Raw genomic sequence first — 27,569 nt, 5'->3', positions numbered from 1 at the left:
TGTTAGAGGTGAGGCCTGGGAGGAGGCGTTGGGTCATGGGAGAGGATCCCTCATAAATGGCTTGTTGTTGACCTTGTGGTAATAAGTGAATTCTTCCTCTATCAGTTCATGTGAGGCCTGGTTTTTTAAGAGAGGCTGGAACCTCCCCTCCCTGTCTCCAGCTCCATCTCTTGCCCTGTGATGTGCTGGCTCCCCCTTTGCCTTCTTCCATGATTGTAAGCTTTCTGAGGCTTCTCCAGAAGTGGATGCTGGCACTATGTTTCATTACAGCCTGCAGAACCATGAGCCAAAATAAAACCTCTTTTCTTTATAAATTAACTAGCCTCAGGTATTTCTTTACAGCAATGCAAAATGGCCTAATACAGCAATACTATCAGATTTCTGGTTCCCTAGAAATTTCTTTTGCATACTAAGTGAAAGAGTGTCTATTCATCATTAGGACAATGACATAAATTGGGATGACATATGAATTTCAGAATTCAAAGATTTCCAGAGAGTTTTATGTAATATGAGGTGTAGTGATACAGCTTACTCCAATACTGAAAAAATTTTCCCCAGTTTAAGGCTTGGGCAAGGGTTGTTTTTTCTTTTTCTTTTTCTTTTTCTTTGAGATGGAGTTTTGCTCTTTCGCCCAGGCTGGAGTGAAGTGGTGCAATCTTGACTCACTGCAACCTCCACCCACCGGGTTCAAGCGATTTTCCTGCCTCAGCCTCCCAAGTAGCTGGGATTATAGGTGCCTGCCACCACGCCCAGCTAATTTTTGTATTTTTAGTACAGATGGGGTTTCGCCACGTTGGCCAGGCTTGTCTCAAACTCCTGACCCCAGGTGATCCACCTGCCTTGGCCTCCCAAAGTGCTAGGATTACAGGCATGAGCCACCATGCCCCGCCAAGGGTTGTTTTTTCTCCTAAGCACCACATCACAATTCTCCTAGTCTTCTAACTTCCAGCATTGTCATCTTCACCCCTTAGAAACCTTGAATATTTCCTATGCCTGGGTGTTGGGAATATCTAGATAGGCTCTTGGAGGTTCCCAGCAAATCTCTTGGAGATGAGAAGTTTAGGGATGCAGGAAGAGATGCAAGAAGGGCTTCTCCAGAGACGTTTTGAGTGAGGTCCTTCTTGGGATCTCCACACATTTTCTGGATATTTTCTTAACGTTAGCTCTTCTAGTATTAGAGCCAGAACTATGTCTCAACTATTCTCAGGTATGTCTCAAATAATGTCCTTTCTCTTTACTCTTTAGGGAAACAGTCCATTTCTAATCTCATCCCATATTCTTCAGTTTTATTTAGAAAAAGACTTCTAGAAGAAGGTTTCTTGATTTTTGCCCCTTAAACATTTCAATCTTCTTGGTAAAATGTAACCCATTCAACTGCCGTCTCCAAGGTCACTCCTCCCCCCTCCTCATTCCAGTTATAGCCATTGTCTCATTGTTCTCCTTTCCCAGGTGCCCTTGTCTATGTGTGGCACCAGCTGGATGAAGCCTTTGACATTTACCCTAGCTAACAGGTCTGGATTTCATTTCAAGATAACCATCATTAAGATCTTCCCTGTTTCCACCTCAGCCATGTCCTTCTTCTTGGGTATTTGGTGCTTGGCACTTTCTAGGATCTTAATATGGATTGCCCACCTTTCCTCCTTTCATATCCTTTATTTTACAGAAACCCTGTGAGATATGTACATTTGTCTCATTTTTATGGATGAGATAATAAGCTCAGAATGGTTCAGTAACTTACTCAAGGCCACACAGCTAGCAGGTAGCAGAGGGTTTGAACCCATGACAGTGTATAGCAAACTTATATTTGAGATAAAAAGGAGATATCCTTTCTAGGAGTCATCACTAAGGCAGATGGAGTGTGCTTTTTGCTATATTTCCCAACCCTTGGAGTCCTTTATTATTGATTTCCTGGAACTGCACCATAGTAATTCATAGAAATTCAATTCTGTAATCTTTGGCTTAAGTACTATGTATTAGTTTGCTATTGCTACTATAAATAAATCAGAAATTTAGTGGTTCAAAACAACACAAATTTATTCTTCCAAAGTATTGGAGGCCAGAAGTCTGATGGGGCTAAAAGCAAAGTATCAGCAGAGTTGGTTCTTTCTGTAGGCTCTGAAGAGAGGATCTGTTTCCTTGACTTTTTCAGCTTCTAGTGGCCTCCTGTATTCCTTGGCTTATTGCCCATTCCTCCATCTTCAAAGCATATCACTCCAGTCTCTGCTTTCATCATCACATTGCCTGTTTTTCTTCTATAATCAAATTCTCTGCTTCCTTCTTATAAGGACATTTGCGACTGCATTTAGGGCTACTGAGATAATGCAAGATAACCTCCCCAACTCAAGATTCTTAAATTAATCAGAACTTCAGAGCCCTTTTTGTGTATAAGGTAACATTCACAGGTTTCAGAAATTAAGATGTAAAAATCCTTGGGGGTCATTATTTAGCCTGATACATATTCTCAGAGGCACAATCATTGCACCATCCCCTTAAGCCCTTCTGTTTATCCATAAGCAACCACTTCCAGTAAGATATATCTTTCTTTGCCTGGCTTTCTTGCCCATCTACATTCCTATTATCCCTTTATTTGGGCCATAGCAAACACCTGCTCTTCTAACAGTCTGTTGGATTGTTTGACAAATCTATGCTTTGATATTTTGTGTTCTCTTGGCACCCTCCCCAACTCCCTTCTTCATTTAGCTAACTCCTCACTAGCTTTCAAAGTCCTGCTCTTCTACTCCCTCTTCAAGGAAGGCTTACCTGATCAGGTAGTTTAATTTGAATGCCTGTCATTTAAGCCTCTGTGGCCAGCTGTGGTTGATGTATTTGTGGTCTTTTAAACTAGATTTCAAGTTCTGTGAGGTCATCAATTAGTGTCTTAGACTAATGGAGAGTCTAGCACTTAGTATGTGATCAATGATGGTTCCTTGAATAACAAAGTTGGTAAATTAATAAGTGGAAATTATAGGGACAGAGACTTCAGCTCAACTTTGGGGAGAATTTTATAATAACTTGAACAAAAGATACAATGGAGGCCTTTGGGTAGTAAGTTTTTAGTAGCTGGAGGATTAGAGTAAGCATTGTCCTGGGAATGATGTGGGGAACTCAGGTAGGGTGGCTTGGTTTTGGGGATTGTAAGTGGCCATGGGATTTCATGATTCTGTGATATTAGGTAAATAGCCCAAGAATGATCATATGGGGAGAACAGCCAGCATCTCCCACAGGGAGCTGCACATGACAAAGCTCTCAGGATGTTTGTTTTGCACCTCTGTGCCTACTGGGCATGGCTGCTCAGCTCTGTCCACTTATAGATAACTCCTGGAAACAGAGGGGGGCAGAGTGGTTGACTGAGAGATGAAATGATGCTTGGAGAGAGGATGCTTATTGATGTACTTGAAGACATAGCAATGGAAACTATTCAAAATGAAACAAAGAAAAAACTGGGAAAAATGAACAGCGCATTGGTGAACTGCAGAACAATTTCAAATGGAATAATACACATATAATTAGAAAAAAAGGAAAGAAAGGGAAGAACAGAAAAAAATATTTGAAGAGATAATGGCCAAAATTCTTCCAAATTTGAGGAAAACAATAAGTCCACAGATTTAAGAAGTTTAGAAAACCCCAAATACAAGATACATGAAGAAAACCATATCAAGGCACATCGTAACCTAGTTACTTGAAACAATTATGAAAAGAAAAATCTTAATATCATCCAGAGGGAAAGGCACATTACATACAGTGGAATGAAGATGACAACAAATTTCTTGTTGAAAACAATGCTAGTCAGAAGACAGAAAAGCAACATCTTCAAAGTATTGAAAAAAAAAATGACCTGTAAGCCTAGAATTCTTTACCCAGAGAAAATATCTTTAAAAAAATGAAGGTAAAATGAAGATTTTTTCCTAATATGAAATCCAAAGGAAATTCATTATCAGTAGACCTGTTCCATAAGAAATGTTAAAGGATGTCTTTCAAGAAGAAAGAAAATGGCATCAGACTGAAATCTGGATCTATGCAAAAGAATGAATAGCATCAGAAACAGTAACTACATGGATAAATATAACAACTATTTCTTAGTTTTAAATCTCTTTGACAGAATGTTAACTTTTCAAAACAAAAAATAATGAGGAATTATAAAATTTCTTAATATGTTTAAGTAAAACATGACAACAATAGCACAAGGCCCAGAGAAGAGAAATGGAAGTTGAATGTTATAATGTTCTTTTACTATATTTGTGATGATTAATATAACTTGAAGTTTACTTAAAAAATATACCCAGAATTGGCCAGGCGCGGTGGCTCAAGCCTGTAATCCCAGCACTTTGGGAGGCCAAGGCAGGTGGATCATGAGGTCAGGAGATCGAGACCATCCTAGCTAACACAGTGAAACCCTGTCTCTACTAAAAATACAAAAAATTAGCAGGGTGTGGTGGCGGGTGCCTGTAGTCCCAGCTACTCGGGAGGCTGAGGCAGGAGAATGGTGTGAACCCGGGAGGTGGAGCTTGCAGTGAGCCGAGATTGCACCACTGCACTCCAGCCTGAGCAATACAGTGAGACACTGTCTCACAAAAAAATATATATATATATATCCAGAATTTGTTTTACTCAGATATGGTAAGGCAGGCAGATGCAAAATTACTATCATGAAGAAAGATTTTGCTCATAGTTACCAAGAAGCAGGAGGCATAGAACACCATGCAGGGGGTGCACATAGAGGGGCACATAGAGAAGCACCAGGATTGGTCAGGAAATGAAGCGAGGGGAAACATAGACTGGAGCCTTTATTGTTTCTGTGGGAAAAGCAATTCAGGGCAGGGAAGTAGGCTTGGGATTGGCTAGTTTGCATCATTTTAGCAGGTTCTGAAGTGTAAGGGCTGTCTCTAGCTGTCTGGTACCTGGCCCTTTGGTGATTATGGCAAAGAAATGGTGAATCAGAGTATAAGAGGGTGATAAAGGAGGTGGTTGGGGTTATGAGCTTTGGATTGGTTGGTTTTCACATGAAAGGTGTAATTCATAGACAAGTTGTTTACTATCTCTAGACATTGGTTTGCTCTGATGGGACAATCTGTCTAGGATCAGTTAGGCCCACAGATGTCAAAGCATCAGTAAACACAGAAAATAAAAACATAATTTAATATAAAGGCAGGCCGAGGTAAGTCAAAGAAAAAACCTGTGTTTTATAAAACTTAAAGCAACCACTAAAATATAACAACAAAGAGTTATACCTAATACTCCAGTGAAGGAAATAAAATGGAATCATTAGAAATAATCAATACAAAAGAAAATATTAAAAGAAGAAAAAGAGAACAAAAACAAAAGTACAAATAGAAAATGAACAGCTAGATGATAGATTTAAATCCAACAATAGCAATAATCACATTAAATATAAATAGTCTAAACACTCCAATTAAAAGGCAGAGTTTGTCCGATTGGATAAAAACACAAGAACCAACAATATGGTGCTTATAAGAAACACACTTTAAATATAAACAGATGGATTCAAGAGTATTTACTACAATGATGAATAAAAAGAAGGGTTAAATATTTATTAAACAACCACCACTCAAAACTTCAAGTCTTGGAATAAAGGAAGGTATATAAACCAGCCATTGGTATTCTAATATTTATTGTTAATCAATTTAAAACTTTGCTTAACCCGAAGGATTTATCCGGGATATGCCACATATAATGTGTGTGGAAAAGTTATAGCACCTCCTTCTTTTTAAGAATCAGTTACATTTACCAAAAGGTTAAAAAATACTTCATCTCTCTGTGTAGCAATGTTGCATAGTTGTTAAGTGCCTCAACTTTAGGAACAGACAGGCTTGATTAAAGTCCTAATTTATCACTGAATATTGCTATTCAGCCTTAGACAAATCTTTCTCTTTTTTTTTTTTCAAACAAAAGGTAGAAGTTTTAATACAAAAAATTTCAAACATACAAAGAAGTAAAGAGATACGATGAACCGCAATATACCCATTACCAAGATTCAACAATTATCAAGATTTGGGCATATATGCTCTGATTTCCTTCCTTTTCTTTCCTTCCTTTCCCTTCTCATCTTTTCTTTTTCCCTTCCTTTCTTCTAAAGTTTTTAAAAGCAAATCCTCAGACATCATTTGATTTTACTCCTACATACTTCAGAATACATCTCAAAAAAATTAGATGTTTCTTACATCACCACAATGCTAACATTATCCCTTACAAATTAGCAATAATTCCACTTAATATTCATTCTGTTACGGACTGAATTGTGTCCCTCCAAAATTCATTTGCTGAAGCCCTTACCCCCAACATGACTGTACTTGGAGGTAGGGCTTTTAAGCAGGTTATCAAGGTCAAATGATGTCATAAGGGTGGGGACCTAATCTGATAGGGCTTCTGTCTTTTTTTTTTTTTTTTTTTTTTACTTTAAGTTCTGAGATACATATGCAGAATGTGCAGGTTTGTTACATAGGTATACATGTGCCATGGTGGTTTGCTGCACCCATCAACCCGTCATCTAGGTTTTAAGCCATTAGGAAAAATACCTAATGCTCTCCCTCCCCTTGTGCCCCACCCCATGACAGGCCCCAGTGTGTGATGCTCCTCTCACTGTGCCCATGTGTTCTCATTGTTCACCTCCCACTTACGAATGAGAACATGTGGTGTTTGGTTTTCTGTTCCTGTGTTAGTTTGCTGAGAATGACGGTTTCCAGCTTCATCCATGCCCCTGCAAAGGACATGAACTCATTCTTTTTTATAGCTGCAAAGTATTCCATGGTGTATATACACCACATTTTCATTATCCAGTCTATCATTGATGGGCATTTGGGTTTGTTCCAAGTCTTTGCTATTGTAAATAGTGCAGCAGTAAACATAAGTATGCATGTATCTTTACAGTAGAATGATTTGTAATCCTTTGGGTATATACCCAGTAATGGGATTGCTGGGTCAAGTGGTATTTCTGGTACTAGATCCTTGAGGAATCGCCACACTGTCTTCCACAATGATTGAACTAATTTACACTCTCACCAACAGTGTAAAAGTGTTCCTATTCCTCCACAGCCTCTAAGCATCTGTTGTTTCCTTTTAAATAATCGGCATTCTAACTGGTGTGAGATGGTATCTTATCGTGGTTTTGATTTGCATTTCTCTAATGACCAGTGATAATGAGCTTTTTTTCATATGTTTGTTGGCTGCATAAATGTCTTCTTTTGAGAAGTGTCTGTTCATATCTTTTGCCCACTTTCTGATGGTTTTTTTTTTTCCTGTAAATTTGTTTAAGTTCCTTGTTGATTCTGGATATTAACCATTTGTCAGATGGATAGATTGCAAAAATTTTCTCCCATTCTGTAGGTTGCCTGTTCACTCTGATGATAGTTTCTTTTGCTGTGCAGAAGCTCTTTAGTTTAATTAGATCCTATTTGTCAATTTTGGCTTTTGTTGCAATTGCTTTTAGTCATGAAGTCTTTTTCCATGCCTGTGTCCTGAATGGTATTGCCTAGGTTTCCTTCTAGGGTTTTAATGGCTTTAGGTTTTATGTTTAACTCATTAATCCATCTTGAGTTAATTTTTGTGTGAGGTGTAAGGAAGGGGTCCAGTTTCAGTTTTCTGCATATGGCTAGCCAGTTCTCCCAGCATCATTTATTAAATAGGGAATCCTTTCCCCATTGCTTGTTTTTGTCAGGTTTGTTGAAGATCAGATGGTTGTAGATGTGTGGTCTTGTTTCTGAGTTCTCTAATCTGTTCCGTTGGTCTATGTGTCTGTTTTTGTACCAGTACCATGCTGTTTTGGATACTGTAGCCTTGTAGTATAGTTTGAAGTCCATAGCATGATGCCTCTAGCTTTACTCTTTTTGCTTAGGATTGTTTTGGCTTTACAGGCTCTTTTTTGGTTCCATATGAACTTTAAAGTAGTTTTTTCCAATTCTATGAAGAAAGTCCATGGTAGCTTGATGGCAATAGCATTGAATCTATAAATTACTTTGGGCAGTATGGCCATTTTCACAATATTGATTTTTCCTATCCATGAGCATGGAATATTTTTCCATTTGTTTGTGTCCTCTCTTATTCCCTTGAGCAATGGCTTGTAGTTCTCCTTGAAAAGGTCCGTCACATCCCTTGTAAGTTGGATTCCTAGGTATTTTAGTCTCTTTGTAGCAACTGTGAGTGGCAGTTCACTCATGATTTGGCTGTCTGCTTGTCTATTATTGGTGTATAGGAATGCTTGTGATTTTTGCACATTGATCTTATATCCTGAGACTTTGCTGAGGTTGCTTATCAGCGTAAGGAGTTTTTGGGCTGAGACGATGGGGTTTTCTATATATACAATCATGTTATCTGCAAACAGAGACAATTTGACTTCCTCTCTTCCTATTTGAATATGCCTTATTTCTTTCTCTTGCCTGATTGCTCTGCCCAGAACTTCCAATTCTGTGTTGAATAGGAGTGGTGAGAGAGGGCATCCTTGTCTTGTGCCAGTTTTCAAAGGAAATGCTTCCAACTTTTGCCCATTCAGTATGATATTGGCTATGGGTTTTTCATAAATAGCTTTTATTATTTTGAGATATGTTCCATCAGTACCTAGTTTATTGAGTGTTTTTAGCATGAAGAGGTGTCGAATTTTATGGAAGACCTTTTCTGCATCTATTGAGATAATTATGTGGTTTTTGTCATTGGTTCTGTTTATGTGATGGATTATGTTTATTGATTTGCAAATGTTGAAGCAGCCTTGCCTCCCAGGGATGAAGCTGACTTGATCGTAGTGGATAAGCTTTTTGATGTGCTGCTGGATTCAGTTTAACAGTATTTATTGAGGGTATTCACATTGATGTTTATCAGGGATGTTGGCCTGAAATTTTCTTTTTTTGTTGTGTCTCTGCCAGGTTTTGGTATCAGGATGATGCTGGCTTCATAAAATGAGTTGGAGAGAAGTCCCTCTTTTTCCATTTTTTGGAATAGTTTCAGAAGGAATGGTACCAGCTTCTCTTTGTACCTCTGGTAGAATTTGGCTGTGAATTTGTCTGGTCCTGGGCTTTTTTTGTTTGGTAGGCTACTAATTACTGCCTCAATTTCAGAACTTGTTATTGGTCTATTCAGGGATTTGACTTCTTCTTGGTTTAGTCTTGGGAGGGTGTATGTGTCCAGGAATTTATCAATTTCTTCTAGATTTTCTAGTTTATTTGCCTAGAGGTTTTTATGGTATTCTCTGATGATAGTTTTTATTTCAGTGGGATCAGTGGTGATATCTCCTTTATCATTTTTTATTGTGTCTATTTGACTCTTCTCTCTTTTCTTCTTTATTAATCTAGCTAGTGGTCTATCTATTTTGTTAATCCTTTCAAAAACCCAGCTCCTGGATTCATTGATTTTTTTTGATGGGTTTTTTGTGTCTCTATCTCCTTCAGTTCTGCTCTGATCATAATTATGTCTTGTCTTCTGCTAGCTTTTCAATTTGTTTGCTTTTGCTTCTTTAGTTCTTTTAATCGTGATGTTGGGTGTTGATTTAAGATCTTTCCAGCTTTCTATTGTCAGCATTTAATGCTATAAATTTTCCTCTGAACACTGCTTTAGCCGTGTCCCAGTGATTCTGGTATGTTGTCCCTTTGTTCTCATTGGTTTCAAAGAACTTCTTGAGTTCTGCCTTAATTTTGTTATTTATGCAGTAGTCATTCAGGAGCAAGTTGTTCAGTTTCCATATAGTTGTGTGGTTTTGAGTGAGTTTCTTAATCCTGAATTCTAATTTGATTGCACTTTGGTCTGAGAGACTGTTTGTTATGATTTCTATTCTTTTGCATTTACTGAGGAGTGTTTTACTTCTAATTATTTGGTCAATTTTAGAATATGTGCTATGTGGTGCTGAGAAGAATGTATATTCTGTTGATTTGGGGTGGAGAGTTCTGTAGATGTCTATTAGGTCCTCTTGGTCCAGAGCTGAGTTCAAGTCCTGAATATCCTTGTTAATTTTCTGTCTTGTTGATCTGTCTAATATTGACAATGGGGTGTTAAAGTCTCCCACTATTATGGTGTGGGAGTCTTAGTCTCTTTGTAGGTCTCTAAGAACTTGTTTTATGAATCTGGGTGCTCATGTATTGGGTGCATATATATTTATGATAGTTAGCTCTTTTTGCTGCATTGATCCCTTTACCATTATGTAACGTCCTTCTTTGTCTGTCTTGATCTTTATTGGTTTAAAGTCTGTTTTATCAGAGACTAGGATAGCAACCTCTACCTTTTTTTTGCTTTCTATTTGCTTGGTAAATATTTCTTCATCCCTTTATTTTGAGCCTATGTGTGTCTTTGTACATGAGATGAGCCTTCTGAATACAGCACACCGATGGGTCTTGACTCTTTATCCAATTTGCCAGTCCGTGTCTTTTAATTGGGAAATTTAGCCCATTTACCTTTAAGGTTAATATTGTTATGTGTGAATTTAATCCTGTCATCATGATGCTAGCTGGTTATTTTGCACATTAGTTAATGCAGTTTTTTTCATAGTGTCATTGGTCTTTATATTTTGGTGTGTTTTTGCAGTGGCTGTTACCAGTTTCTCCTTTCCATACTTAATGCTTCCTTCAGGAGCTCTTGTAAGGTAGGCCTGGTGGTGATAAAAATCCCTCAGCATTTGCTTGTCTGGAAAGGACTTAATTTCTCTTTCACGTATGAAGCTTAGTTTGGCTAGATATGAAATTCTACACTGAAAATTCTTTTCTTTAAGAATGTTGAATATTGGCCCCCACTCTCTTCTGGCTTGTAGGGTTTCTGCAGAGAGATCCACTGTTAGTCTGATGGGCTTCCTTTTGTAGGTAACCTGACTTTTCTCTCTAGCTGCCCTTAACATTTTTTCCTTTGTTTCAACCTTGGAGAATCTGATGTTTACGTGTCTTGGGGTTGTATCTTAGTGGTGTTCCCTGTATTTCCTGAATTTGAATGTTGGCCTGTCTTGCTAGGTTGGGGAAATTCTCCTGGATAATATCCTGGAGTGTGGTTTCCAACTTCATTCCATTCTCCCTGTCACTTTCAGGTACACCAGTCAATCATAGGTTTGGTCTTTTCACATAGTCCTATATTTCTGGGAGGGTTTGTTTGTTCCTTTTCATTCTTTTTTCTCTAATCTTGTCTACATGCATTATTTCAGTAAGTTGATTCTCAGTGTCTGATATTCTTTCTTCCACTTGATTGATTTGGCTATTGATACTTGTGTATGCTTCACAAAGTTCACGTGCTGTGTTTTTCAGCTCCATCAGGTCATTTATGTTCCTCTCTAAACTGGTTATTCTAGTTAGCAGTTCCTGTAACCTTTTATCAAGGTTCTTAGCTTCCTTGCTTTGGGTTAGAACATGCTCCTTTAGCTCAGAGTTTGTTATTACCCACCTTCTGAAGCCTACTTCTGTCAATTTGTCAATCTCATCCTCCATCCAGTTTTGTGCCCTTGCTGGAGAGGAGTTGTGATCATCTGGAGGAGAAGAGGCATTCTGGTTTTTGGAATTTTCAGCATTTTGGGGCTGGTTTTTCCTCATCTTTGTGGATTTATCTACCTTTGATCTTTGAGGCTGATGACCTTTGGATGGGGTTTTTATATCGGGGTCCTTTATGTTGATGTTGATGTTATTCCTTTCTGTTTGCTAGTTTTTCTTCTAACAGTCAAGCTCCTCTTCTGCAGGTCTGCTGCAGTTTGCTGGAGGTCTGCTCCACACCATGTTTGCCTGGGTATTACCAGTGGAGGCTGCAGGACAGCCAAGATTGCTGCCTGCTCCTTCTCCTGGAAGCTTTGTCCCACAGGAGCACCAGCCTGATGCCAGCCAGAGCTCTCCTGTATGAGGTGTGTGTTGATCCCTGTTGGGAGCTTTCTCCCAGTCAGGAGGCACGGGGGTCAGGGACCCACATGAGGAGGTAGTCTGTCAGCAGAGCATGAGTGCTGTTCTGGGAGAATCCTCCTTGTCAGGATCAGCTGCTCTCTTCAGAGCTGGCAGGCAGGAAAGTTTAAGTCCACTGAAGCTGCTCCCACCACCGCCCCTTCCCCCAGGGAAGATAGACGTTTTATCTGTAAGCTCCTGACTGGGGCTGCTGCCTTTCTTTCAGAGATGTTTGCCTAATGAGGAGGAATCTAGAGAAGCAGTCTGGCTACAGCTGCTTTGCCATGCTGTGGTGAATTCCATCCAGTCCGAACCTCTCAGCCTTCTTAGTACTGTCAGAGGAAAATCGCCTAGTAAAGCCTCAGTAATGGCAGACACCTCTCCCCATACCAAGCTCAATCATCCCAGGTCGACTTCAGACTGCTGTGCTGGCAGTGAGAATTTCAAGCCAGTGGTTCTTAGCTTGCTGGGCTCTGTGGGAGTGGGAACTGCTGAGCAAGACCACTTGGCTCCCTGGCTTCAACCCTCTTTCCAGGAGAGTGAATGGTTCTGTCTTGCTGGGGTTCCAGACACCACTGGAGTATGAAAAAGACTCCTGCAGCTGGCTCGGTGTCTGCCCAGTCACCCAGTTTTGTGTTTCAAAGCCAGGGCCTTGGTGGTGTAGGCACATGAGGGAATCTCCTGATCTGCAGATTGCAAAAACTGTGGGAAAAGCGTAGTATCTGGGCTGGGTAGCACAGTCCCTCCTTGGCTAAGGGAGGGAGTTCCCCTGGCTCCTTGCACTTCCTGGGTGATGTGACGCCCTACCCTGCTTCTGCTCACCTTCCGTGAGCTGCACCCACTGCCTAACCAGTCCGAATGAGGTGAACTGGCTACCCCAGTTGAAAATGCTGTCATTAGACATTAGGAGAAAATAGGGAACCCAGATATTTGTAGTGAGGGAGTAAGATATAATCCTCTCAAAAGGTAGGAGAAATATAGTAAATCATTCCTCTTTACTCCCAAACATTTCTAAAGTGACCAAATTTATTCAAGTATTATGCCTTTATTGGCATCCAGTAATCCTCCTGTGAAGAAAAGAAAAACTTTCCTTGTTACGATCTCATATTCATGTATTGCCACTTCACAATGTACCATTACAATTTTTTTCTTGACATAAATATTTTTATTATTATTTCTACAAATACTTTAAAAATAATCTCAACTTTTATTTTAGATTGAGAGGGTACATGTGCAGGTTTGTTACATGGGTATATTGTGTCATGCCGAGGTTTAGGGTACAAATAATCCCATCACCCAGGTAGTAAGCATATTACCCAATAGGTAGTTTTTCACCCCATGTCCCTTTTCCCCTCCCCTTTCTAGTAGTCCCCAGTATCTACTGTTCCCATTTTTGTGTCCATATGTACCCAATGTTTAGCTCCCACTTATAAGTGAGAACATGTGACATTTAGTTTTCTGTTCCTGCACTAATTAACTTAGGGTGGTGGCCTCCAGCTACATTCATGTTGCTGCAGAGGATGTTTTCATTCTTTTTTATGGCTGTGTAGCATTCCATGATGTGTATGTACCACATTTTTCTTTATCCAATCCACCATTGAGGGGCATCTAAGTTGATTCTCTGTCTTTGCTATTGTGAATAGTGCTATGATGAACATATGAGTGCATGTGTCTTTTTGGTAGAATGATTTCTTTTCCTTTGGGTATATACTCACTAATGGGATTGCTGGGTCAAATGGTAGTTGTGTTTTGAGTTATCTGAGATATCTCCAAACTGCTTTCCATCGTGGCTGACCTAATTTACATTTCTACCAATAGTGTATAAGGATTCCGTTTTCTCTGCAGGCTTGCCAGCAGCGTCTTTTTTTTTTTTTTTTTTTACTTTTTAATAATGGCCATCCTTATTGGTGTGAGATGGTATCTCATTTTGATTTTGATTTGCATTTCTCTGATGATTAGTTATGTTGAACATTTTTTATATGTTTGTTGACTGCTTGTATGTCTTCTTTTGAGAAGTGTCTATTTATGTCCTTTGCTCGTTGGGGTTATTTGTTTTTTTGCTTGTTGATTTGCTTAAGTCCTCATAAATTTTGGATATTAGATCTTTGTTGAATGCATAGTTTGCAAGCATTTTCTTCTCTTCTATGGGTTGGCTGTTTACTCTGTTGATAGTTTCTTTTGCTGTGCAGAAGCTCTTTAGTTTAATTAGGTGCCACTTGTCAAATTTTGTTTTTGTTGCAATTGCTTTTGAGGACTTAGTTATAAATTCTTTCCCAAGGCTGATGTTCATAATGATGTTTCGTAGGTTTTCTCCCAGAATTCTTATAGTTTGAGGTCTTACATTTAAATCTTTGATCCATCTTGAATTAATTTTTGTATATGGTGAAAGGTAAGGGTCCAGTTTCATTCTTCTTCATATGGCTAGCCAGTTATCCCAGCATAATTTGTTGAATAGGGAGTCCTTTCCCCATTGCTTGTTTTTGTCAACGTTTTTGAAGATCAGATGGCTATAGGTGTGTTGTGTGGCTTATTTCTCGGTTCTCTATTCTGTTCCCTTGGTCTGTGTGTCTGTTTTTGTAACAGTACCATGCTTCTTTGCTTACTGTAGCCTTGTAGTATTTTTTAAGCTGAGTAATGTGATACCTCTGGCTTTGTTCTTTTTGCTTAGAATTGCTTTGGCTATTTGGGCTCTTTTTTAGTTCCATTTGAATTTTAGAGTTGTTTTTTCTATTTCCGTGAAAAATAATGTTGGTAGTTTGACAGGAATAGCATTGAATCTGTAGATCACTTTGGACAGTATGGCCATATTAATGATATTGATTCTTCCAATCAATCCATGAGCCTCGAATGTTTTTCTATTTGTTTGTGTCATCTATGATTTCTTGCAGCTGTATTTCGTAGTTCTCCTTGCCAGTATGCTCTTTGGTTTGTTCATAGCATATATTACACTTCATTCTTTTACTTGTTTACTTGAATATAAATTTCGTGAGAGTAGAAACCTCATCTATCATATCTATCACTGTTTTTCCAGCTCTTAGGATAGTGCCTGGAATCCAGAAGTGGGATCAATAAATATTGCTGAAAGAATGAAAGCCTTGAGGCAGGCAGAGCGTCTGTTTCTCTGCTGAAATGAACCAGCAAGAGCGGCCTCATCCTGTGGCAATCAAAGCATTGTCCAGAAGGGGGCAGGAGAGACAGTGTTTCAAAGGCCAGGGCTGCTGGAGGGTCCCCACTCCTTTGCTGAAAAGGATTCCTGTTACAGTGGTTGGCTCAGGAACTAAAATTTCAACTGATGTAATGTAGTCTGACAATACTATAAACTGGTTATCTTGCAAGTGTGTGATTTGAGGGTGGGTGGGCAAGAACATCAACTTCTTTTTCACATTTCTGTATTGATTAAAATTTGCAACAGCTATATAATATGAAAAACGTAAGCAGAAGCTTAAACATGTTTAAAAATATGAAATGTAATTTGGTTGGGAAATAATGCAACATGATTAATTTCTGAATGTGGTTTTTGGTGGTCCCAAGAGATTTTGCTTAAAGCATAAAATATTTCCTTGAGCAGATTCAGACTACTTTAAAAACTTTGCTCTATTTTTGTTTCTCTTCCTAATCTTCCATTCTATAGAATTCCATTTTGTGACGTTATAAAGGGTCATGGGCTCATGTGGTGTGGGACATGACTGCTTAGATACCAAGAACTGTGCACAGCACAGATTTCCTTAGAAGACCCAGAAACAATGGTTACAACTTTGTTGCTAGTTTCTGTTGTATGGCTTTTTTCCTTATTGCCTTCTACCCCCACTGTTTTATATGAATGTTAGAAACTGAATATGTTAATTTATTTTTTTTCTTTCTAAGTTTTTTTTTAGGTTCAGGGAGTATGTGTGCAGGTTTGTTACACAGGTAAATTGTGTGTTGCTGGGGTTTGGTGTACAGATTATTTTGTCACCCAGGTAATGAGCGTAGTACCAGATAGGCAGTTTTTTGATCCTCACCCTCCTCCCACCCTCCACCCTCAAGTAGGCCCTGGTGTCTATTGTTCCTTTTTTGTATGTCCATGTGTACTCAATGAACATGTGAATTTCTGCTACTCTGTAAGGCTGCTTTGAAACTGTAGGCAGTGCCCAATCCAGGCTCCAGAGGCTCTCTCATGCCTGGCATCCCCTCTGCCTCAGGGCTGACTCCCTCCAGCTTCATTTAGAAGCAATGCAAACTACTGCTGTCCAGGCTTTCTCTGTGCTTCTTGTGAGTATATTTGAGAGCAAAGGAAATCTGTATTATTATGTCCACGTTTATGCCAGTTAAGCACTGTAGTTGGTGTTCCATGCTAGACTTAGCTCCATCCAGAATCCCTGTTATTGAATTATGTCGTGACCAAATTCATATGCTGAATCCCCTAACCCACAATACATTAGAATGTGACTGTATTTGGAGATAGGGCCTTAAAGAGCTGATTAAGGCTAAATGACGGCATATGGTTGGGACCTAATCCAATAAGATTGGTATCCTTATAAGAAGAGTGAGAGGTACCAGGAATGTGCTTTCACAGAGGAGAGACCCTGTAAGGACACAGGGAGAGGGCAGCCACCTGCAAGCAAAGGAAGGAGGCCCCAGGAGAAAATAGCCCTGCTGGCACCTTGAGCTTGGACTTCCAGCCTCCAGAACTGTGAGAAAATAAATTTTTGTTTTTTAAGCCACCTAATCTGTGATATTTTGTTATGGCAGCCCTAGAAAACTAATACAATCTCTATTCAATTTGATCCTAGACACTTCCTGGTATTCTTTGGCTACTGACTCTTCATATGCTAATCGTAACCAGAAACATCCAGTGAACACTTTCCTGTTATGGACACTATTCCACACCATTTACCTGCATCATCCCATTTCATCATCACAAAATTCCCATGAGCTTAGTATAATTATTTTAAAAATTATTTAAAAATAATAATTATACTTCATATAAGTATATAATTAGTATAATCTTATAATTAGTATGGGCATGGAGAAGTTAACCAACTTAGGCATGATCACATAATCAGTAAGAGGCAGAGCTGGGATTGGAAACCAGATGGTCTGAAGCATGACGTTCTCCTGATGAGATGCTGCTGTCACGGTGTGGGACTCAGTGGAAAGAAAGTGCGGAGGACCACACTTCTCTTGCCCCATTCCTTTCTTACTACTGACACCACAATAAAAGGTTGTATGGATGTTTAAGACTTTATGGTATCAAAATGTTGAGAAAGATTGGTTTAACAAGAGAAACAGAACGTTTCAAACTATACACTTAATATACCTCCCCCATGGTTAGAAGGACAAGAAGATAAAAACAAACACAAAAACAAACAGAAACTCCCAATCACAGGTGGTGCCCATGCAAACCCCAATTCCTGGTTATGGTTGTCTGTATGAAAGTTTGTGTCCCTTAAACCTTCCATAGTATAAATTCCCACTATGCTTTAGAAAAGGTGCCCTCAGTTGCCCTACTTCCCGCTCTCCGGAAGAACAGACCTGCCTTCTCCCTACCAGTGTACATTCTGATGTATAATAATCCACATACTATTGCCCCCAAATGGAATTATTCAGGCATGAATAGGGATTGGATTTAAGGAGAAGAACCTCTGTAACCTAGGGGAGAACAATGGGAAAAATCTGTCGTCCAAAGGTGTACACCTCCACCATGCCATTCAGAAGGAGTTTAGGTCTTTGTACCTGCTGAAATAGCCCACAATGGTGCTGCTGTGCCAAGATCCCTGCCCTTTAAGATCACGCATCAACATAAGGTGCACATGTTCCTTCTCAATCTTCCTGGTCATTCAGCAGGAAATTAATGGTAAGCACGTACACACATAAACGCATACACCTGTGCGCATATAAGCTTATCACTCTCCAAAAAATAGATTCTCAGAGACAATGCAGTCAGTTGAGATCAGAATTAAGATGGGACACATTCCTTTAAATAACACTATAATCTACATAAACGTATGCCAACTGTAAGGACTGTATTATGCAGAATGATAGTAAACCCTACTTTGTTCATTCTCTCCCTCTGCAACTATGTCCAGTGGTCTCAGATACACAGAAAAAGAGGACCAACAATTCTATCTTTTTCAAGCATCAGAGTTTCTCCTGCTTGACTGCCAACCAATGGGTGCACAAAAATCTGGCAGAAATTCTGAAACTCTAGTTTTTTGTATCTCCTTTTAAAGCTGGATATTCCTAACTATTCTACTTGAGAGAAGGGAAGGAACAAGATAGTTCTTATTCACACATCACATATCAGAAAAGTAGGCATGGGGAGCTGCTCTTCAGGTGCATAAACATTTGTGACTCAACATAATGGTTATTGGACCATACCATCTTTCTTATGCAACCGAACTTCCCAAGACAGCTGCTTTAAATGTATGAAACTCAGCTGTCCAAATAGTAAATGGTTTTGACACTTAAATGGATTTCTTGACCTAGGGTAGAACTTGTTATTTATGATAATAGGAACAATTTGTGGGTTAGAAGTCTTCCCCTCTGGCCGTAGTTAAGCAGAGGAGACAAACACTGTCTTTAATCCCACCTTTGCTGTACCCTGGTTTCAGTGGGAAAAGGTAAATTATTAGAGAGAAAGGCCCTGTCAAGAAAGAAAGGTCAGAAAGGTAGAGGCAGGGAGAAAAAGCAGAGGTCGTAATAGTATCACTAAGTGAGGCCCAGGAGGGTAAGCAGCACAGTGGGAGTTGTTACAGATGTCATTATTACAGCATTTAAGGATTGTGCCCCTTTGTGATCAGGGCCATTCTCTGACTTTGATGCCCTCTTTCAATCACTTGCTGTGGGAAGCGTTAAGGAGTTTTGTCGACCTAAGATCAAAAGATATGAGAGTACTAAAGATAAGGCCTTTGGAAAAGCACAGTGGGATTGGTAGAATTGACTTAGCATTCGAAATCTTGGTAATTGTGCCTGACTCTGGGTTTGGTCTGGGAATAGTTTCTCCTCTAATACTCCTGGGCCAGCTCCTGTAGGCATTCTCCTAGAAGAAAGCCACTTAGGCCTAGGAGTTTAGAATCTGGCAAGGCACCTGGAGGCTCCCAGAAAATCCCCAAGAGAAGGAAGGCCTGCAGATGGGGGAAATATACAAGGTGAGCATCCCCAGAACCTTTAGTGGAGATCCTTCTTGGGATCTACACAATCCTCTGAATATATCTCTGTCTTTAGATTACCCTGGGTTGTAGAGGTCGAGCTCTTACTCTATCTTAGTGAGTCAGAGTTCAGCTAACTTCTTAGCTGCTCACCCATCTGAGGGAAACCAATCTGTTCTGAACTTGAGCTCCTGACTTCAAAGGCCATCTAGAAGAAACTGTTCTTGATCTCCTGCCCACTCCAACATGCAAGCAAAATCTCATCTGTGATGGTAGTTGACCTTTAAGAGGTCACCCCTGCAGCCAAGCCCATTGCCAGGTCTTTCCCTTCCCATGCGAGAGCATCAGCTATAGGCCCTGGGTCACTCCCCTCCCTGGACAAGTGACCTCTGAGAGTGGCCAGTGCTGACCGAAGACCTATTCTCTGGTTAGTGAGTCTGTGTGGCTCCTGGGAATCCCAAATACCAAGTGTTTCATGATTTTACCTCGATTATGTCTTTGTGTTTTGGCCTTTGGGAGAATAGATGGCAGAGTACTTGGTTCACTTTTACTTGGTGAAAGAGAAATAATGAACCCCATAAAGTTATGTTGCACGGCAGTGGGCCCTCCTTTTCCCAGAATAACTTTATAACACATTTATCTGAACCTAAGATCAACGTTCTCACTCTCATGTGCTTTACACAAAGATTTTCTCAGGCAGGGGAGAACTGGCAGAGGTCACAGCTAGGAGCTACAGCATCCAGTCCCTCCTGTCCAGCCTGACTTGTCAGTGTCCCAGCAGCCTCCAGTGGGGAGGGCAAGTGGGGAGATCTGCTGAAGCTGCAGCCATGGAAACTGCTGGAGAACTGCTGTTTGGGGGTGGCTTGCAGCAATCCCCCATCCCTATGCTCGTCACTCCCAAAGGTGGTGGGCTACCATCTCACGTGGAAGGCAAGAGGCTGGCGAGGAGGCTGGAATAAGGCTGGAGGAAGGGACTCGGGTGAAAGCCCTCTCACCCTCAGAGACTGACATCCTGGTGACTCAAATGAGGCAAAGTCATAGGAGCAGGGTTGTGAGGTTCCTTTCACCAAGTTCAGTAAATTATACCCTATGCCAGGCATGTGGCAGGAGCTGAACTAATGGAAGGAAGTGACTCAGAATTCGTATCTGACGTCCAATTCATACTCCGTGACTCCCTCACCTGCCAACATGGTCACTGGCCTGATGACTATGAAGACATGGATCATGGTTTTCCTCTGCCTTTATATTGGGGTGACATTTTAATTGAGCCCTGTTTCTTATGTGTAAAATAAAAGCATTGGGCTATATTGCTTCTATGCCCAACTCCTCTCTTTTATGCATATGGTAAAATGGCACCTTCCATGGTACCTTCAAGGCTGTCTGAAGGTAGAAAGCTTAGAGGGCAGTTAAGAGGAGGGTAAATGGGGCTTGGTCAGCGGGCTGATGTGCATTGGCCATGAAAGAGATGGGGGGCGGGTCAAGGGTTTCTGGGGAATATCAAGACAGGCAGGGTAATGCCGTGGGGTTGCTTTTGGCTGCTAGAGGGAGCTTGGGTCTGAGGCAGGCCTAAGTGTCAGGAGATCTAGTTGTCTAGGCCCCTAAATCCTGTCAGGTCTGGGAGTGATACAGACTAGATGGCATGGAGAAGAAACTGTCATGGAGAAGAAATGTGACCACACCCTGGCCACATGCTTCCTTTCTCCACCTGTGAGGAGTTGTAATAGAGCCCGGCCATCAAGCCAGTCTCTGCCGTCTTGCTGACTCACTGGAACCATGGTGATTCTGCTTTTTGGGTCTCCTCCCTGCTGAGCAGGACTGGGGCACTGCTCCTTTGGAGTTGGCAGAAGTGGTATCTTGCTGAGTGCAGGAAGCTTTCTTTTGGGGACTTTTGTTTTTATTTTGTTTTCCTTTGTTTCCCTAAAGGGGCAAAGTAAACACAACTCTGGACTGACTACAAGGAGCCTAATTTGGTCTCAAATCTACCACCTTCTCCTCTCTCTGTGGGGATAAGGGATGGATGCAATTTGTGCTTCTGGGCAGGACAGGAGTAGGACAGGACAGGACAGGGCAGGGCAGGGCAGCATGGCCTATAACCCCTGGTATAGGAAGGAGCAGAGAGGAATGTCAAAGCCTTGGGCAGGAGCCAGGCATGGAAGGGAGAAAGTACATGCTCTGGGCCCCAGGAGAGGACTCGGTGCAGGGCTGGGAAAGTTCTGGAGGCTCAGATATGAAAGGTGGGGAAGAAAGGGCAAGTTAGACAATACAGCCTCCTTTCTCTGGGAGGGAGAGGTGGCCCCAGGTGTCCAAGGCCTTTCTGCAGTCCACATTAGGCTGGTAGAGTGAGAGATGTCGATAGGCTGAGCAGCTGGCTGAAGCTGTGGCTGAGGCTGGAAGTCAGGACTGGGGCATCAGCGTTTTCACAGGAGTTTATCAGGTGATGGGCTCCTGAATCTCCTGGCCAATTCTGGGCCTCACTTCTAGGAGGGAGAGTGATTTAAGGGGACAAATTCTACAATAAAACATTAAGTGCAAAAATCAGAGTATCACATATATGATGTTAACCACGGTAGTGCTTATTAACATGGGGTTGTGTGATACATGTACAGAAGTTATATTGGAAGGAGCTGTGGTGAAATAGTCACACTGCTTTTCTCAGAATTAGGAGCACAATGGGGATTTTCACTTATCTATTAATAAGTTTAAAGTATCTTCAAAATTTCCGTTACTTTTATTCTGGGAAAACATTGTTCAAAATGCCTTGGATGAACTAGAAGAGAGAGACTTGGGTTGGGTGGAGTCTGCAATTCACACCCACCTGTTTGGGTGGCCAGGTCATTATGCAGGAGTATCTTCCTAGGCCAGGAAAAAGGCCTGGAGGCCTATGCTTGATGTTCCCAGCTCAGACCCTCTGGGGCTTATGGTCATGGGTTGCTGCCTGTGTCTCACATGTTCCAAATGCAAGATCCATAAAGGTGGTCCCCATGGGAATTGCTTCTCTGACAGTGGCACATAAATCCTAGATCTTGGTCATGCTTTGGAACCCCTTAGTCTCAGTGGGATTTTGCTGATGAGTATTGTCTCTGCCAGACAGAGAAAGACCCATTTTTCTTTGATCGAGACCCGTTTCTTACTCATTCTACTTCTCTCCCCATCGTCCTGATGATTCTAGGGTAGACCCGCCTGGAGCTCCAGTTCTAGGAACCCCTCTCCAGACTGTAAACCTTGTGGTGAAATGGATAGATAATGTCCTATTTAATCAGACAGACGCACATCTTGTTACCCTAGGGAAAACACTTCAACTTCAAGAATCCTTGGTCATCATCTGTAAGATGAGGTCAATTATTTCTAACCCACAAGGTTGTTCAGAAAATTCAAAGATATCAGGTGAGTAACATGCCCAGAAGAATGTCCAACGTCAAGTAGAGCCTTAACAAATGTTTGTTTTCTCCCCTTTCCCATGTGTAAATTTATTAACAACTACCTCAGATATACCTGTGATGATTTTTATTTTTACCTATTAGGTCACAGAGGCTCAGAGAGGCTAAATAACATGTTTAGGGTCACACAGCAAGTGGGCAGCATACTTGGACTTCTATCCCAGGTGTGTGGGGAGTACCTTCATAGTCAGGATTATGTGAGGGATCGTACTTGACATGCAGCACGTAGCCCATGTCGAGTTATAGGAATGAGTCCACTCAGATAAATGGGCCCCACCCTTAGTCTGTGTTCACCACAAGGGAATCTGCCATTACCATTGCCTGTCTTCTCTGTAGTGACTGCCAACTGCAAGGTTAAGGCTAGGAATTTCATCTTGTCAAGTGGAATTACGGACTGTCAATATAAAGACTTTTGTACCCTTCCCTTGTGCCTCTCAGGTGACCCGTATCCAGTCACGCCATTAATCTTTTCATCAAATATTGCCGATGATCTGATGTGTGCAGGGCATAATTACAGGTACTATGGTGAAAGCAATGAATGCAACACTTGAAACCTGGGTGTTTGTAGAGTTTTCATCTTGTGAGGGAAGAGAAACAAAATGCATACACATAAGGAAAAGTTATAGGAGCACAAATTGAGTTAAGTATCCTGGAGAAAAACCGAGGAGGGAAGGGACAAAGCAGTGTAGTTAGGGAGTTTTGGTCTTTTATGTATATGGTGGTCAGCAAATGCCTCATGGAGAAAGTGGCAGCTGATGGCAGAAAGAGGCGTGGCAGGAAAGTATGACATCTTCTGGAGGAAGTAAGGAAAAGTCAGAGAACCAATAGGAAAACTCATCTCCAGCCCTCCCTAACTTCCCCTCTACATACCCTTTCCAAAGACCAGTCCAAATAGATCTCCCTTTTTCTCCCTATAATAGCAGTGTAACTCTCTCCCACTGGAATCGTTTATGATGTTTGTCTCCCTTGAAAAAAATGGATGAATAAAGCTCAGGAGAAGCTGAGACAGTCTTCATGTCTTCTCCACTTTTTCCTGGCCTGTTCTATTCATCCCATCCATCAATGATGTGTTGTACACTGAGCAGTCAGACCATATCTGGAGTATTGGGCTCTGTTCCTGATGCCTCACTGTGAGGGGGAAAGTCCCACTGGAGGTCATGCCGAGGTGATAACCCAGGATGGCGTGGTGCCCGAAAAGGATGGACTCTTTGTTAGATGCTTAGTGATCCCAGCTTTATTATAAGTGAAAGGAAGTCATGTGGATGTGGAGTTAGAAATGTTCTGTGTAGACCAACATATGAAAACACAACCAAAGAGATTCTATGCCAACATGAATTAATATCTTATGATAAAATGAAATGGGGTGTCTAGGTGGGCTGAGTTCCAAGTAGCCAGAGGAATGCAAACACAGACAGGATGTACCCTCTTCTAGGAACGTTGTAGAGAGCATTCAGGTGGTTTGAGCTGAAATTTATCATTCTGTGATTCTAGTGGGATGCCTGAGGGCAGGCGATGAGAATAAATAAAGCTGGAACCTCCTACTGTGATGTTCTCAGGAAAAGGCCCCAGGATGTTCCGGTTGCTTCTACTGGGCATGTTCGTAGTGCTCTTCATGGATGAGGGTAAGGTCTGGAGAGGAACGCACGAATGGGTGGTGAGAGAATGTATGGAGAGGGAGAAAGGGGTTTCTACACTTGGCTTTTGGGGCTGCTGTGAAATAATTTAAGGCCAATTTTTCTTCTCTTCACAGGAGACAGAGTCCTGACATGGAAATGTACGATGTAGTTGTTTTGTCGTTTTTGGATAAATAATGCCACGATGAGGGAGACATTCTTGAGTTCTTTACACATTGTCCTCTCCCCACTCAATACTCCAGTGTCTTCTTTCCTCCCTAGACTTGGGAGGCTCCCTGACTTCTTTGGGGGTCATAGCTGTTACCCAATCAAGGGAGTAAGGTCCCCTGACAGAGGCCAGGACTAGTGTCAACCTTCTTCTCATGAGGTTTGCACCACCCTGATATAAATGTTTCCAGGTGGGAACAGACTTCTGAAGCAGAATCACTTTCCCTAGTGCTATTCTTTAAAGTGCCTCTCTTTTTCAGGGGTTCGATTTTGCAATTCCTGTAAACACTTTGATGGATCCATTTGCCGTGATGGCATGAAAAGTTGCTGGAAGTTTAATATATATTTGAAAAACAGGAGTTGTGCCACAGATCACTATTACTTTAGTGATCTCACTACAGGTAGGTGTGGGGGTTACAGAGAGACACAAAATATCACCAATGGTGCCCACATTCCTTGGAACCAAGGAGTGGAGGGAATCTGGAATCATGGGAGAGGGTGGGAAGTGGGATTCACCATACACAGACCTGGGTATGGGGGCCTGTGTGGGAGGCAGTCTTCTGCCTGGTCATGGCTAGAGAGACATAGACAAGATGTAGACACAGTCTAGGGGCTTATTCCAGTCTACAGAAAATTGAGGAGGTACTGGGGAGAGGTCATTGCTAGGAAGATGGTGAAATGAGGCAAATTGACCACATTTGCTTTTCTTCCCTTTAGGGAGATATCTGTTCCGTTATACAACACTGTCTTGCAGGCCCTGTGATGAGGGAATGTTCCAAGTATTCCACGACCTCCTGAGAGAAACAACTTGCTGCATTAATCAAAACAGGTGTAATACTGGCAGAGATAATGTAGATATTACGAGGATTCTTGGAGCAGAGCCTCATGATGAAGTAGTGTATGAATGAATGATTAAGTAATTATGAATGATTAAGTAATTATGAATGATTAAGGTTGTTAAACTATATCTCCTTGTAGTCTTGGCCCTTTTTTTTACCCAATGGTAATACCATCATCTTACATTTTCCCCCAAACCACTCTCTTCTCTATTCCAGCATATCTACCTATGGAAGCTCTGTCTTTCCAGTGTCCATGTTTCCATTAACAGGAATGGGTAAATATCTAGGTCACAAAAACCTCAACTCTGCCTTCTGGTTGGATTCCTCAGTCTTTGCTACCTGATACCGCCTGGCAGTCTCCATTTGCCCTTAAGTTCCGATGCTAAACCTGGCCTGAAGTTAGAATTCTAAAGTATCTTGCAAAGGAAGCAGAGTATTTTTATGGTAAAGCTTCTAGGGGAAGATCAGGAGAAAGTAGATTGTATAAAAATAGGGAAAAAGTTACCAGAAATTTTGGGAGAATGATTTGAGAGGAGAGTAGGAAAGTATTTGATGCGGGGGGCGGTTGTAGGTATGGCTTATATTAAGAAGGGGTTTGGGAAAGTCAATGTGAAATTAGAAACTCTGACTTACGTGAAAGAAATAGTCAATGTACTAGACATAAGAGTCACAATGCCTGTCACCATTTTTGGGAAACTACTGCACAGCTACTCCTGACAACACGTCTTAAGCTACAAAGTTTCTAATCATCTTTCCTTGATCACACTTGGCTGAGTGTTGGCCAGTTACTCTGTCTCTTGGCATGTGCTGTTGTTTGAATATCCCCCTCCAAAATTCATGTTGAAATTTCACTGCTAATGTAACGATATTGGGAGGTGGGGCACTTAAGAGGTGCTGAGCTCATGAATGGATTGATGCTGTTATCATGAGGGTGGGCTCCTGCTAAAAAGGATGAGTTTGGCTTGATTTCTTCTCTCTGTCTTGTGTGCTTGCTTGATCTTCCACCATGTTATTATGCAGTAAGAAGGCCCTCATCAGATGTCAGCATCATGTTCTTGGAATTTTCAGACTCCAGAACCATGAGCTGAATAAATTTCTGTTCATTATAAATTACCCAGTTCTGTTGTAGTGATAGAAAATGAATTAAGACAGCATGTGAGGGATGCCTAGTCCTCAAAAATATTCAAATATCACCTCATATTCTACATACTCATTGATAAAAGCTGATTGTTTTTAATCTATTGGCACAGCCCTGTAACAAAAAATGTTAAGGAGAGATAAGAGTTTCAGATCATCACTGTAGTTTCCTTAACAAAAATAGTAAGTTATGAAATAACAATAATTAATCCCTGAATTATTATTGGTTGACTTTAGTTTTACGTTTTAAAAATGATTTTAGGCATCCTATGTATTAGAATCTACAGGCACTATGATATGTACTTTTTTAGCTTATAATTACATACACATATTTGTAATATTATCCCAGGGTTAGTCTCATCCCTATTGATATCCAGGATTATGACTGCTCATTAGTTTGTGTAATGTTGTATTTATATAAGTAGAATTAAATATTTAAATCTACAAATAAATTTAAAAATATTTTCAATATATGTATGATGAGATTTCTCCCCAATTTTATAATATTTGGATGAATACTATACTTTAACATCTTGAGAAATAGAAAGTAGATTCTTTCATGCAGGGTTGATTAATTAGTTTAAATGGACAGAATGAAGATGCTGGCAGTATGTTCTAAAAATGCAATGATTCATGGTATTTACTGGTTCTGAGCCCAGCCTAGCACCAGAGTTCCCTAGGAAGTGCAGTCCTTGTGTCCTAGACTTTCTTTCAGTTTTACCTAGGACCCCAAAGCACTTTGGCTTGCAGTGGCAAGGCTTGCTGAGAAACTCAAGTTCTAGCTTCTGGGATGGGTGATTACCCTCTGGCTATGGCTGGTCCAAATCGTTCCCTCTGTACACAAGTGCTGGCTAAGCCCAGCATGGCTTTACTCTCCTCTGTGACAGGACAGCACTGAGTTCAATGCCAAGTCCCCCAGTTGCTGCGATCTCACTCCCCTAAGTGTACAGGGTCTCTGTGCCACATGGTCACTGCCAGAGGATGGGAGAATGGTGGTTTCAGCAATTCAAGGCTGTCTCTTCTACCCTCTTTAATGCCTCTTTCAGTGATATAAAGTTAAAACCAGGTACTGTGATTGTTCAAACAACCTGACTTTTGGTTCTTGTGATGGTGCTTTTCTGTGTGCTTATAGTTGTTAAAATTTGGTGATCCTACTAGAGGGACAAATGATGTAGGCTTCTTTTCTACCATCTTGCTCTGTCCTTCTCTGTGTATAATTTAAATGATCCATAATTAATTGAAAATTTTATTTTTACTTTTCTTAATTTTTTTTTTTCTCTTGGCCAGGCCTGGTGGCTCATGCTTGTAATCCCAGCACTTTGGGAGGCCAAGGCAGGTGAATTGC

General features: G+C 40.9%; 1 protein-coding gene across 2 annotated transcripts in view; it reads left to right on the top strand.

Annotated features, from left to right (window-relative positions):
* LOC131384567 (prostate and testis expressed protein 13-like) overlaps positions 1–25,219 on the top strand; it is a 35,146-nt gene extending 9,927 nt beyond the window's left edge. The window contains exons 2-7 of one of the 2 annotated variants that reach the window (XM_058446377.1): positions 22,256–22,354; positions 22,492–22,571; positions 23,899–24,029; positions 24,158–24,181; positions 24,509–24,649; positions 24,966–25,219. In XM_058446377.1, the coding sequence (XP_058302360.1) occupies positions 23,954–24,029; positions 24,158–24,181; positions 24,509–24,649; positions 24,966–25,156 (432 nt within the window). In that variant the 5' untranslated portion in view covers positions 22,256–22,354; positions 22,492–22,571; positions 23,899–23,953 and the 3' untranslated portion in view covers positions 25,157–25,219. Of the gene's footprint in view, positions 1–18,804; positions 18,971–22,255; positions 22,355–22,491; positions 22,572–23,898; positions 24,030–24,157; positions 24,233–24,508; positions 24,650–24,965 lie in introns of those variants that run through there. The other variant, XR_009215544.1, reaches the window with a different exon arrangement.
* The last annotated feature ends 2,350 nt before the right edge of the window (positions 25,220–27,569 follow it).

The sequence above is a fragment of the Hylobates moloch genome, unplaced genomic scaffold, assembly GCF_009828535.3.
Source record: "Hylobates moloch isolate HMO894 unplaced genomic scaffold, HMol_V3 SCAFFOLD_11, whole genome shotgun sequence".
Lineage (NCBI taxonomy): Eukaryota > Metazoa > Chordata > Mammalia > Primates > Hylobatidae > Hylobates > Hylobates moloch.
The sequence above is the reverse complement of the archived record's forward strand: the minus strand, read 5'-3'. Positions and strand labels throughout refer to the sequence as shown.